The 13,809-nt window shown below is 43.9% G+C and overlaps 1 protein-coding gene across 1 annotated transcript in view; it reads left to right on the top strand.

The window, feature by feature from the left end:
• The window catches only part of RIC8B (RIC8 guanine nucleotide exchange factor B), a 70,933-nt gene that overhangs the window by 21,024 nt on the left and 36,100 nt on the right, over window positions 1–13,809 (top strand). Inside the window, exon 4 of the mRNA XM_040345211.1 lies at window positions 8,537–8,631. Within this exon, the coding sequence (XP_040201145.1) occupies window positions 8,537–8,631 (95 nt within the window). The remainder of the gene's footprint in view (window positions 1–8,536; window positions 8,632–13,809) is intronic.

Raw genomic sequence — 13,809 nt, 5'->3', positions numbered from 1 at the left:
GTGTTCAAACCACACATGTGAGGTATCGCCGTGATTGGTAGAGCGAGAGCAATAATTCTAGCCCTAGACCTCCTCTGTAACTCAAAACATGCAACCTGTAGAGTTTTTTTAAACGTCGCCTATGGAGATTTTAAAGGGTAAAAGTTTGTCGCCATTCCACGAGCGGATGTAATTTTGAAGCGTGACATGTTGGGTATCAATTTACTCGGCGTAACATTATCTTTCATAATATTAAAAAAAATGGGGATAACTTTACGGTTGTCTTATTTTTTAATTAAAAAAAAGTGTAATTTTCCCCCCAAAAAAGTGCGCTTGTAAGACCGCTGCGCAAATACGGCGTTACAGAAAGTATTGCAACGATCGCCATTTTATTCTCTAGGGTGTTAGGATAAAAAATATATATATATATAATGTTTGGGGGTTCTAATTAGAGGGAAGAAGATGGCAGTGAAAATAGTGAAAAATTACATTAGAATTGCTGTTTAACTTGTAATGCTTAACTTGTAATACCAACGGCCACCACCAGATGGCGCCAGCTTACACATCTGGTGGTAATAACTTGTAATACCAACGGCTCACCACCAGATGGCGCCAGCTCACAAAAATGTTTTTTTTTATTTTATTTTTTTGCCCCCCCCCCCTTCCAAGCCAAGTCGCCAGGACCCTATTTCTAGTCGCCATGGCGACCGGGATTTGTCGAGCCCTGTGTCACACCATACGATGTGCTATCGTAAAGAATGTGGACCGATCCTCGCATTGAGTGGACCATCATTGCAGTTTTATAGACACTCTATTTTCTATGGGGATTTTTTTTCAATGGCTTTGTCCCTTACTTTTTTTAGGCGGGCTCCATAGTTTTGTGTTTTTTGGTATTTTATGTTTGAAATATTTTTTTTTTTCCCCCATTTGTGCTACCTTACAATGATGTTATGTGAAATTTGTTAATATGTAGATTTATGTGAGACATAATAATTTTTCTTGGTCTCACCTTTGGGAATTTATGATTTGAATGGAATTTATGATCATTTGCTTTTTTCATGTATCCCTTAGAAACATTTTTGGTCTTATTTTTTTTTGGTTTTACAATTTATTAGCCTATTGATCAATGGTTCTTCAACGTTAATTACAGGTGCACTACCTGTTGGGTGCGCTCTTAATTGGCTGAGCTCTGGACTATGCCTTTTGTTATAAAAAATAAACGTGAAACCTCCTAAGCTGCGCACCCTGGATCAAACGATTATTAAATAATTTAAATATGGAATTTTAAATAAAATATATTAATATAGAGCAGCCTGTAGTGTAACCAAAGGTCAAATTGTGAAATGGAAATTTAATAATTAATTTCATACCGCGCTAGAATACATAGAAGTAATCAAATGGTGTTCAATATATGTACATTTTGCAATATTAAAGGCCATGATCCACCAATGATTCTTCAATCATGTGCACAGTGATGTATTCAAATTCAGTGACAGGAAAAAGGTGCCGTTTTCCACCGGTTTAGAAAAAAAACATCCTACTCTCTAGACACCCATGACAGATGTCCAATAAGCAAAGATGTGTCCACCAAATACAAACGCCTCTCGCGGGTGATGCAGCCAGATGAAGATGGGAATCGTAAATCAAAGGAAGAAAAGGAACGCCTCATAGTGCAGCTTGTAACCAGTTTATGCATAATAAATTGTGGTTTTCATTCCAATACAAAGCGCATAAAACCGGAGCAGGTATGCTAGATTGCGCTCCAGTACCATGTCTTAGTTATGAGTAAGCACGAGTGATCCATGTGAAACGCATCAACCTTTCCCTGTGTTTATGTCTTGCTTGGTGAGAAAGGACTTCTAAGAATTTGACTTTGTGTCGGTTCACACTACAGCGACTTGGGATCCGACTTGTGTCGCCCGACATGAGAAATTCTATTGAAGTGAATGAGAGCCATCTTAATGTACACTACTGAAGTCACTCCGACTTCAGAAAAGGTTCCTGTACTACTTCAAGGCGACTTCTACCCATTGATTTCAATGGAAGTCGCCTCCAAAGTTGGATCACTGTCCTAACTGAAGCAACTTTACAGGAAAAGAAAATAGTTTACTCAGGCAAACCCCTCCCACAGAGCTGATTATTCTGTGATTGGCCACAGCCAAAGTCGCTGTCCTGGAGGAAACTTTAAGTCACGTTGTAAGTTGCTCCAAGTCACGCTGAAGTTGCCTTGCAAAGTCATGCTGTAAGTCAGGTTGCCCATGTGTTAACCGCCACTTAGTTTGTGGTGTGCCACCATCTTATTTTAACAATGGCATCTCCCATAATGGGCTTCCTTCAACAATTTCCTTTAGGTATTTTAACACTTTTCTCTAAGGTTTCTAACACTTTCCTGACAAGGTCAAAACCATGATGCCAAAACCAACGTCCATAACTGGTTTGCCCACATGCATATTTTTTATTCATAGGATCTTTAAGGCTTTTATTGTAATCCGACAAACCCATTTTATATTTAAAAAAAAAATGGCTGCAGCAGTCACTGTGGTTCACAGTACCTGGCTAGGCGTAAAAGTGATTTTTGAAGGCCTTAACTGGCAATCACACAGGAAGTCCTACTGACCCCCCCAATGTGAAAGGGGCCTTGATATTTAAATCATTGATTTTTATTTAACCACTTCCATATCGGGCTGTTATACACACATCCCTACCAGGCCTATTCTGGCACTTCTCTCCTACATGTACAAATCATAATTTTTTTTATTTCTTTTTTTTTTTTTTTTACACTTTTTATTTTTTTATTTTTTTTATTATCACTTTTATTCCTATTACAAGGAATGTAAACATCCCTTGTAATAGGAATGTGTGTGACAGGTACTCTTTATGGAGAGATGCAGGGTCAATAAGACCCCACATCTCTCCTCCAGGCTGGAAAGCATGAAATCGGTGAAAAAAAATGCACCGATCTCATGCTTGTTGTTGCTTAGCAGCCGCAATTGCGGCTTTGTTTACTTACGGGGACCCGGGCGTGACGTCATCACATCGCGCCCGGGTCCTCCGACGGTCATAGAGATGACTGGTGACCATCTATGCTTCCTGCCAGCGCCAGACGATTCGTTCTCCGGGCCCCCGATGGAACGGGAGAGCCCGGAGAAGCACCGCCTGTAAGAACGATCTATGATCGTTCTTACGTTGTGCAGAATCGCCGGCACAAGAGAAGGATATCTGAATGATGCCTCTAGCTGCAGGCATCATTCAGATATCCACCCGCAAAGCCCAGGACGTCATATGACGTCCACCCGGATCGTTAGAGGTCCGTTGTGGACGTCATTTTACAATGGGCTGGTATGGAAGTGGTTAAGTGGACATTAGAAGTGCACATCAAGTCACTGAGGTAGAGTTTTCAAAACTACATTATGTGGAAGACAAGTTGTTGAAAGCCCCTACTCTTGTTCATGGATGGTGGTTCTAGTTTTGACATTGCTTGCCACCTTTACACCCCTTGCAATTTGCATGCACAGTAAAACCTTGGTTTGCAAGCATAATTCGTTCCAGAAACATGCTTGTAATCCAAAGCAATTGTATATCAAAGCAGGGTATAAAAGAGAATAGAGACACCCCTAAGTGTAACAATAAGTTGCTAAATGTTGTACATTCATTAAATGTAACCGTATTGCTACCCTTAGAGGCTCCTCTCTTCTTTTTTTTTTATACTGAGTTGTGACATGACGCTACTTGACATCGCTTGTATATCAAGGCAAAATGTATTAAAACAGTTTACTTTATCTTGCAAAACGCTCTCAAACCAAAGTTTTACTGTACTTTGTCTAAAAATCTGTCTACCCCCCCCCCCAACTAAATTTCTCCAACCCCATAAGTATGGCAACTTTTCTAACTCCTCTTACAACATCAATGAAAGCGATCTCCCATATTGCTACATAACACCTGAATTGTAGCCAGGGAGAATAATTGTGATGCATCATAACATGACTTTCTGCCTTAGTTTGTTTTCAGAAACTCATTCAAGACGTTGGCTAACATTTCCTTGAATCTGTTCTAACAACCAAATCCTGCCTTGTATGTCATTGTTCTTTACTGAAACAAAATTATTGTAAAGGGGAATACCATTCTGCAACCATAGCTAGAAATCACGTATGTGATATCCTATCAATCAGCATACAGTGGCAAAAATAAATATTTGATCCCCCTGCAGAGTTTGTAAGTTTGCCTACTTACAAAAAAGAGAAGGGTTTATAATTTTTATCATGGGTGTATTTTTAAATGCTAGAATATCAACCAAAAATCCAGGAAAAAAAAATGGTATAAAATGAGTTGAAGTCCAGTGAGTAAAATAAGTATTCATCGGCGTATAACATGCACCCTAACCTTGAGGGAAGTTTCAGGAAAAAAACTTTCCAAAGCCCCACTGCACATTACACAGACCAAAGCCCCCCTGCACATTATACCAGACGTGGCTCTAGGCTTTGTGAGGCCTTAGGCAAAATGTAGGCATGAGGCCCCACTCACACCCATAATGGGAAAAATGTATGTGATAAAAAATAACTGTATAAGGAGGGTAAGTGGACACAGTACAGGGGGGCACAGCACAAGGGAAGGTTAAGTGGTCACAGTACAGGGGGGAGTGTAAGTGCGCACAGCACAGGGGGGCGCCCAAATGAGCACAGTACAAGGGGGGAGGGTATGTGGGTACAGTACAGGGGGCAGGAGGGTACAGTACAGGGGGAGGGTAAGTGGGCACAGTACAGGGGGCAGGAGGGTACAGTACAGGGGGAGGGTAAGTGGGCACAGTACTGGGGCAGGAGGGTACAGTATGGGGAGGGTAAGTGAACTCAGTACAGGGGGCAGGAGGGCACAGTACCGGGGCAGGAGGGTACAGTATGGGGAGGGTAAGTGGGCACAGGGCAAGAGAGTTAAGGAGGGAGCAGGAGGGCACAGCGCAGAGGGAGGATAAGTGGGCATTATACAGGGGGAAGGAAAGAAGGATACCCCTTAGATCAGAGTGACCCCCATTAGCTAACAGTCCCCTTATATCAGTGCCCCCTTAGAGACCTCCAGATATCATAGAGACCCCCTTAGAGCAGCACCCCCATGCCCTCTTTAAGATCTACATTTATATTGCCTTATTGGCAGAAATCGGGTACTGCTGCAAGCAAGGTGTGAGAGCCGAAGTTGTGGGGTGGAGCGGTTCTACACATTTTTTCCTCACTGTGTATACATCGGCAGATGCAAAAAGCATCATGCAGGTGGGTGTGGAGAGAGGTGCCGAGGGGAGAAACTGGAGATCGATGACAACAGACTGGCAAAGCTGAGAGGAAATCTCATAGAGTGGAGCGCAGTGCTGGAAGTTCAGGGCTTGGTCCGGCACTGGCTTCATCCCCAAGAGTTTCTCATGGGGACCCCCCCCCCACTGGTCCCGATGGGTCAGCAGGGCAGACACGAGGAGGAGAAGGAGTAGAATAAGCAACTCTTTCTCTCCTCTCCTGCTTGAGAGGGGAGGGGGGAAGTGTCAGCTCTGGCTCCGAGCGGCTCTCCCTGGCTGTGACCCAGAGCTGTCGATGAGCTCCAATTACCTGCTTAACAGCCCGCTATCTCTCCATGTAGCGGTCAGCGGACTTGGCACTGTGCTGATGGTGGGGGGGATCCTAGCTGCCAGTAGAGGCAGCTTTTTAATTAGGCAAACTAGGTGGCAGTGAGGCGTCAGACGACCACCTAATTAGAGAGCCGCCTCTGCATTACACAGACCAAAGCCCCCCTGCACATTACACAGCCCCTTTACACATCTGCCTCCCCTGCACAGTACATAGCTCCTTTACATTGCCCAGCCCCCTTACACTCCCAGCAGACCCCCTCCAGTCTCCTGGGACAGCACTGCCAGCATACTCTAAAGATCATAAAATAACACTGCCAGTCCCTGCTCGTAGATTCTTCCTACATTGTCATTGTAAACCAAAGCCTGCAAATACCTCATTAGCTGCATTCTTTCTGTCTGGTCACGTTAGCGGTCTACTCCAATCTAAAGCTACACTCTGAGGAGGAGGAGCAGCCAGAAAGAACGGGGAGATTGAGGTATTTGTGGGCTTTGGTTTATAATTACGCTTACAGAGTCTACAAATGATATATGTGAAGGGACTGGCAGTGATTTTTCTTTATTTAGCTTTACAGTATGCCGGCAGGCTGTCCCAGGTCCGGTAGAGGTGTGGCGGCTTGCTTTACACCACCATCACCCAATCTCCCAAAAACATTAAGAAATATCAGCGTATAATACACAGGCACTGTTTGTCCTCTGTTTTCGGGAGGGGGGGGGGGGGGGGTGCGTGTTATACACCGATAAATACGGTATTTGATTCCCTACCAACGAACCATAGTTCTGGCTCCCACAGACTGGCTACAGTATGTGCGCATGTGGTGCTTTAGTCCTGTTATATGCATAAACGAGCTGCCGTTAGGAGCACCTTCTTAGATTTAAACACCTGTACACAGAATCTTTCATTCAAACTTCACGATCATGGGCAAGCCCAAAGAGCTGTCAAAGGACATCAGGGACAAGATTGTACACCTGCACAAAGCTGGAATAGGCTACAAGACCATCAGCATGAAGCTTAGTGAGAAGGAAACCACTGTTGGAGTGATTATTCGCAAATGGAAGAAATCCAAAATAACCATCAATCGCCCTCGGTCTGGAGCTTCATGCAAGATTTTGACTCGTGGGGTAAGGATGATCATGAGAAGTGAGGGATCATCCCAGAACTACACGGGAGGCGCTTGTGAATGATCTCAAGGCATTTGGGACCACAGTCCCCAAACAAACCTTTGGTAACAAAATACACCACCATGAATTGAAATCCTGCAGCGCCCCCTCCTCAAGAAGGCACATGTACAGGCCCGTCTGAAGTTTGCCAATGAATGTCTAAATGATTCAGAGCAGCAGGATTGGAAGAAAGTGCTGTGGTTAGATTAGACAAAAATTTTGCTCCACTCGCTGTTTGGAGGAAGAAAAATGCTGACTATGACCCTAAGAACACCATCCTTCTAGTCAAGCATGGAGTGGAAACCTTATTCTTTGGGGCGGTTTCTCTGCCAAAGGTACAGTCTGACTTTGCTGCATTGAGAGGCCAATGGACAGGGTCATGTATTGTAAAATTTTGGATGAAAACGTCTTCCCTCAGCCAGAACACTGAAGACTGATCTTCTAGCATGACAATGACCCAACAGATATTTCCAAGGCAATAAAGGAGTGGGTCAAGAAGAAGCACATGGAGGAAGAAGCACATAAGGTCATGGAGTGGCCTGGCCAGTCTCCAGACCTTCATCCTATAGAAATTGTATGGAGGGAACTGAAACTTCGAGTTGCCAAGTGACAGCCAAGAAACCTTAAGGTTTTAGAGAAGATCTGTAAAGAAGAGTGGACCAAAATCCCTCCTGAGATGTGTGCAAACCTGGTAACCAACTACAAGAAACGTCTTACCTCTGTGCTTGCCAACAAGGGTTTCTCCACCAAGTAATAAGTCATGTTTAGCTTGGGGATCACATACTTATTTTACTCACTGAACTGCAACTCCATTAAGAGTGTGCGTGTGTTTGTTTTTTTCCCCCTGGATTTTTGATTGATATTCTGTCTCTATAATTTAAAATACACCTATAATAAAAATGTTAGACCCGTCATGTCTTAAAGTGGTTGTAAACCCTATAAAACAACTTTATGCTACAGGTAAGCCTACATTAAGGCTTACCTGTAGCTACCAAGGATATCTCCTAAACCTGCACGGTTTAGGAGATATCCCCTGTCCCCTGCATGTGCCGATGTAATAGACACATGTGCACTGGGGCAAACCTATGTGCCGTTGCTTCAGTCTGTGTGCCGTTACCGGCGGCTCCCGCACACATATGTGGGCGTGACGTCATCGCAGCTCCGGCGCTGTGATTGGCCAATGCCGCGATACCCAGAAGCAAGCCCTGGGTGACGTGCATACTAGCTCATTATGCCTTTGTCTTGCAGGTTTTTTTTTTTTTCTATTTAGCTTTACTTACTCTTTAAGTGGGCAAACTTACAAAATCTGCAGGGGGATCAAATAATTTCCCCCACTGTTATTTATGGTTTGGATAAATATCTGGGGTTAGGCAAGTTGTATAAATATTCCCTTGGAAGGGAAAAAATTACAGGAAAATGCATTTCAAATTCAGTGCAGTCGTGTGATGATCTGAAACATGGCACATGACCGCTTCTGCTTAACCCATTGGCGCCACAGCTTCTCTATCATGTGACTGCAACAAAGCTCCTCCTACTTAATGGTGGCTTGGTGCTCTTGTTGAGCTTCACTGCTGCCTCCTGGGAAAGCTTGGCATCCAGCTTTCCCAGGAGAGAGTGAAGACACAGTGTCAACCGTGCATCCAGGAAATGGATGGGGATGGAGATGGGCCCAAGGTAAGAATTTTCAGTTTTCCATAGGTTTTTCGTATCTGTCTGGTGTTAATGTAATTTCACGAATAAAAATTGTTTGATTACTTACTATTGGTGATCTGTTCTCTACAATTTATCTTGCAGAGTGATGCTCACCAGTTTCGTCACCTGGTTGCACTCTTACGGCATATTTTACTGGCCCGGGGTCCTTCTGAGGAGAAGTCTGAGGAGCTGCACAGGTTAGTTAATACTGTTTTAGCCTTTATGTTTATATAGGGAAAATACACTCACCGGCTACTTTATTGGGTACACTTTGCTAGTACCGGGTTGGACCCCCTTCCCTTTTGCCTTCAGAACTGCCTTAATTTTTCGTGGCTTAGATTCAACAAGGTGTTGGAAACGTTTCTCAGATTTTGGTCAGATATGGACATGATGGCATCACAGTTGTTGCAGAATTGTCGGCTGTGAAGAATATCCCATTGCACCACATGCCAAAGGTGCTATTGGATTGAGACGTGGAGGCCATTGGAGTACATCGGACGTATTATGTTCAAGAAACCAGTTTGAGATTTGAGCTGTGTGACATGGAGCCTTATCCTGCTGGAAGTAGCCATCAGAAGATGGGTGCACTGCAGTCATAAAGGGAGCAACAATACTCGGGTAGGCCTTGCCATTTAAACAATGCTCAGTTGATACTAAGGGGCCCAAAGTGTGCCAAGAAAATATCCCCTACATCACCACCCCTAACTGTTGATAAAAAGCAAGGTGGATCTATGCTTTCAGATGGTAGGGTCAGAACAATATGAATGTCGCAGCGGAAATCAAGACTCGTCAGACCAGGCAATGTTTTTCAAATCTTCTATTGTCCAGTTTTGGTGACCCTGTGCGATTTGTAGCCCCCAGTTTCCTGTTCTTAGCTGACAGGGGTGGCACCCTCTAGAATTTTCTAGAACCAGCACTTTGTATTTTTCTCTTGCAGCAGCTAAAAGCTGGTAGGCGGGAAAGGGGGAGAAGCAGCTTTTCAGCTGCTGGAGGAAGAAGGCCAAGTCAGTAAATGCTGCTCGAGTCCAGGTTCTTCTTCCTTCTGCTTTCTGGGGATCAGGGGAGGGACACTGTCTACCATCTTCTGCCTGCAAATGACTGCTTGCTCACCTGATTTTAAGAATATATGGTCACAGCATACTTTAGAGCTTCAGCATTTTAAATTGCTATACAAACAATGGTTGTACTTTGACAATCCAATATGAACCCACTTAAAAATCTCCTTGTTGCGTTTTCCCTGTCTGCTGACCATCTCTCCAACTTTGGATTCCCTGCATGCTTTGCAGCTTCTCTGTTTGTTTTACTTTCATTTCCCATGGTACCTTGCTGCCTGCAAGCAGTCATTTTTTATGCGCTAACTTTGTCTCCTGAAACTCCTCCTCTACTCAGGGCCTCCTGTAGTTAAAGCGGTTGTATACCAAAAAATAATAATAATAATAAAAAACTGCAAGGCAAAGGCATAATGAACTAGTATGACGAGCATAGTAGCTAATTATCAATTACTTACCTTAGATCGAAGGACCCCTCACCGACCCTCGTTCCTCTCCTCCGCTGCTGCCATGATACCCGGAGTGACTTCCGGGTATCGCCGCTCTGGCGCTGTGACTGGCCGGAGCGGCGATGATGTCACTCCTGCGCATGTGCGGGGAACCAGCACAATGCATGCGCGCCTTTCCGGCACTTTCTGGCAGGCTCCCATTCAAGACCAGGCACGCTCAGTGCCCGATTTTCTGCAAATATCTCCTTAACCATGTAGGTTTAGGAGATATTGCAAGCACCTACAGGTAAGCCTTAATGTAGGCTTACCTGTAGGTGCAAGTACTATATGAGGGTATACAACCGCTTTAAGACAGGCTCTGTGAAATGTGTCACAGAATTTCAAGCAAGAAAATGTATGGGAATTGTCAAACGGAGGTTTACAAACCTCAAGACCATCCCAATTATCAGGGATAGGCTAGAAATAATTGACGTTTGGGTGTGGAAATAAGTATTATGCTTTAACATTGTGGCCATAAATATGGCGATTTACAAACCGTAGGAAGCTCTGCATGTTACTGCTATGACTTGGCCTCCCTACTTGCAGGTATAAGCCACACAGCATTGTTTTCAGAGTCAAAAATGCATCCATTTTCATTGTGGTAAAGCTGAACCATTGTGGAGCAGGTCAGTGCATGAAGCAAAGTATGTAATGAGCTGTCCCAGCCCAATGGTCATAATTATGAAGTGTATTGTATTTCATGAAAACACATTGAGGCTATTTTACATGCTGATCTTTGAAAAGGCATACAATGCCCTATTACAGTGATGGCGAACCTTGGCACCCCAGATGTTTTGGAACTACATTTCCCATGATGCTCAACTACACTGCAGAATGCATGAGCATCATGGGAAATGTAGTTCCAAAACATCTGGGGTGCCGAGGTTCGCCATCACTGCCCTATTATGATGGGAGGTGAAAGCCAGGTTCATCTTTCAGAAAGGTGTTGGCTTGCAATGACGTAAATAAGTTCTGTAACACATAGCAAAGAATGTTAATGTTTTATGAGTTTGTGCCCTGATAGACTTGTCGCATGGCTACCCTAGAAATTGGAATTTCCCAGACAGATAATTACTTTGTTGCAGGGTTTTGTAGAATTTTAAATGTAGATTAACTGAGTAAACAACCAGAGGGTTAAATGCCTGCATAGAAGGGTCCTAACACGATTTTAATTTTGTGTGCTTATCAATTAAAGTTTCCGAAATGGAGGTTGATCTTGGTGGCTTGGACCTACATCCCTTTGCCCCTGATCCTTATTCTTCAGTTATGACGTGCAGCCCTGTGACCAATAGTGAGGTTTAGAGAGGGATGGACAGCTAGACTTGCGTTCATGACTTGTAATGCGGTTTGACAAGTCGCAGCCTATTGCTGGCAATCGCACTGTTCAAATCTCTGCGACTTCAGGTGCAACTTGCATGAAGCCACACGGGTGTCTTCCGAGTTGCACCCAAAGCTTTCTCTTTTGGGGTTGAGCTCCACTTTTAATGCATTCTCTGCATTAAAGTGGATGTAAACCCGATTTTTTTTTTATTTTTTTTTTTTTTTGATGTCACAATGTAGAGTATAAGATTTCCTATCATCTGTGCCCAGTCTTGTCACAAAGAGTTAATCCAGCTCTGAGCAATTTTCTTTTATTGTTCAGTGAAATAAAACGGACTTACAGAGAAAAACCTTAGTCCGTTCCGCCCCCTTGCTTTGAGTGACAGGTTATTTACATATCTCATGCACTAGCCTGGAGACAGGTATTATTTTTTAATTCCCACCCCCACTCCTTTTCTGAAGTCATGTGGTTACTTTTCTGGATTTTGACTGGATGTTAGTGATCATAGCAGAATTTAGTGTAAGGAATACACAGGAAAAAAAATGGATGTTGACAAGGGGAATGTAGAGGAGGGCGGGGAGACTACTGACATCACGACTCCACCCACAGAGCTCCAGAGAACAGATCCACCCACAGAATCTGCAGTTTTTCAGTTCTTATAACAGACAGAGGGGAGACATTTGACAGGTAGGGATACATGCAGGAGGCATCTATATCCTTATAGATCAGCACTATGGCAGTAGTTTAGAAAGGATGAGAGTGGGTTTACATCCACTTTAAGTAAATGCCTTTAGCAAATGCTAGAATCTGGGAAGCCATGCTGGTCTTTAAGCATCAGCTGGTTGAGACACCGACCCTGGAAAACCTGCACAAAAGCAGCTTGAGAAAAGTGTGTGTATATGTTCCTATTCTGATGAGATGGGCACAGATTTCTTGCATCAGTTTTTTGGCTTTTTCCTTGTGTTAAAAGAGAAGTTCACCTTTCGTAACATGTTACACCCATATTCAGGGTGTAACGTGTTACTGTACCACCCCCCCCCCCCCCCCCTCCATATATCCCTTGTGACAGTGAGCGGGAGATCTTCTCCCCTGCTCGCTGTCACAATTAAAAAAAAAAAATGGCCATGCAGGTCTCCACCCACCCTGCCGCATCATTCAGAGGTCTGTGAATGGGAAAACTACAAGTCCTGACAGCTGTTGGCTTGTATTTGTCAATGAACTACCATGGTGCTGTTGAGGGTTCTAGTAGATCATTGAGTCTTCCTGTCCATATGAAACTGCCTGTACGAAGGCATACCGCTTACACTGACAGTCTATAAGGAGCCCTGCATGGTGCCCGTGATCTGCTGACCGTGATCTATAAGCTATGTGGAGCATCTTGCAGTAACTTTTTTTTTTTTTTTTTTTTCCCCTCTCTTTATTCCCACATGGCTATTGTTGAGCTTTTTCCCATTGTTTGTTAATGTAAAACCCAGCATGGTGGGAGGAGTGCGGGTACTGAGGGGGTGGCTGCCATGTCTAAGTGATTGATGATCACTGGGGTAGAGAAGAGAAGTATTGGTACATTCATCTAAGCTGAAGAATGCAAGTTGCATTGTGGAGGCCTCTGATCACAGGCTCAGGCTCTGGTATAAAGAGAATTTCATACACTTGTACTCCACAAATTAAATTGACACTCAATGTCACCCAGTCGCCCTGGCCGGGAACTGCATTGTTCAGGGGCACTGATGCAGCAAATGTAATTTAGGGGTGAAAACTTTGGCTGGGGCTTGTTAGCAGCAGCATCATATATAGGCCTATTAAAGAGGAGTGTAAACTACAATAGTGGTGTACAAAATGCTGTATGCACAGCGATCAGTCATGTTGCAGCTGATTTTCTGTTGGGTCTAATAAAATAACAGAGAACTGTAGCTATGCAACTAATCCCTGTATTATAAAGAAAGGTAGAGGTGTCATGAATAGCAAGCAGTCCGTTTTCAAAGGTCCTTTTTAGGATGTGGATGAAAACACCTGACCATGAAGCTGGCAATCGCTGTTTTGCTTTGTTTAATCAAATTCCACCCTATTTGAACATTGCCTTTTTAATAAGCAGCATAGAGTAAACACTATGGGGCAGATCCTCAAAGAAATTACGCCGGCGTATCTCTTGATACGCCGCGTAATTTAAAATTTTGCGCGTCGTATCTTTGTTTTGGTATCCACAAAACAAGATACGACGGCATCTGTGTTAGATCCGACAGGCGTCCGCCTTAGTACGCCGTCGGATCTTAGATGCAATGTTTCGGCGGCCGCTAGGTGGCGTTCCCGTCGTATTCCGCGTTGAGTATGCAAATTAGCTATTTCCGACGATCCACGAACGTACGAGCGGCCGTCGCATTTTTTTTACGTCGTTTCCGTTCGGCTTTTTCCGGCGTATAGTTAAAGCTGCTATATGGTGGCGTACTCAATGTTAAGTATGGCCGTCGTTCCCGCGTATAATTTTGAAAATTTGACGTCGTTTGCGTAAGTCGTCCGTGA

This window comes from Rana temporaria, chromosome 3 (assembly GCF_905171775.1).
Source record: "Rana temporaria chromosome 3, aRanTem1.1, whole genome shotgun sequence".
In the NCBI taxonomy this organism is placed as follows: Eukaryota; Metazoa; Chordata; class Amphibia; order Anura; family Ranidae; genus Rana; species Rana temporaria.
Note: the sequence above shows the minus strand (reverse complement) of the source record. Positions and strands in the feature narration are given on the sequence as shown.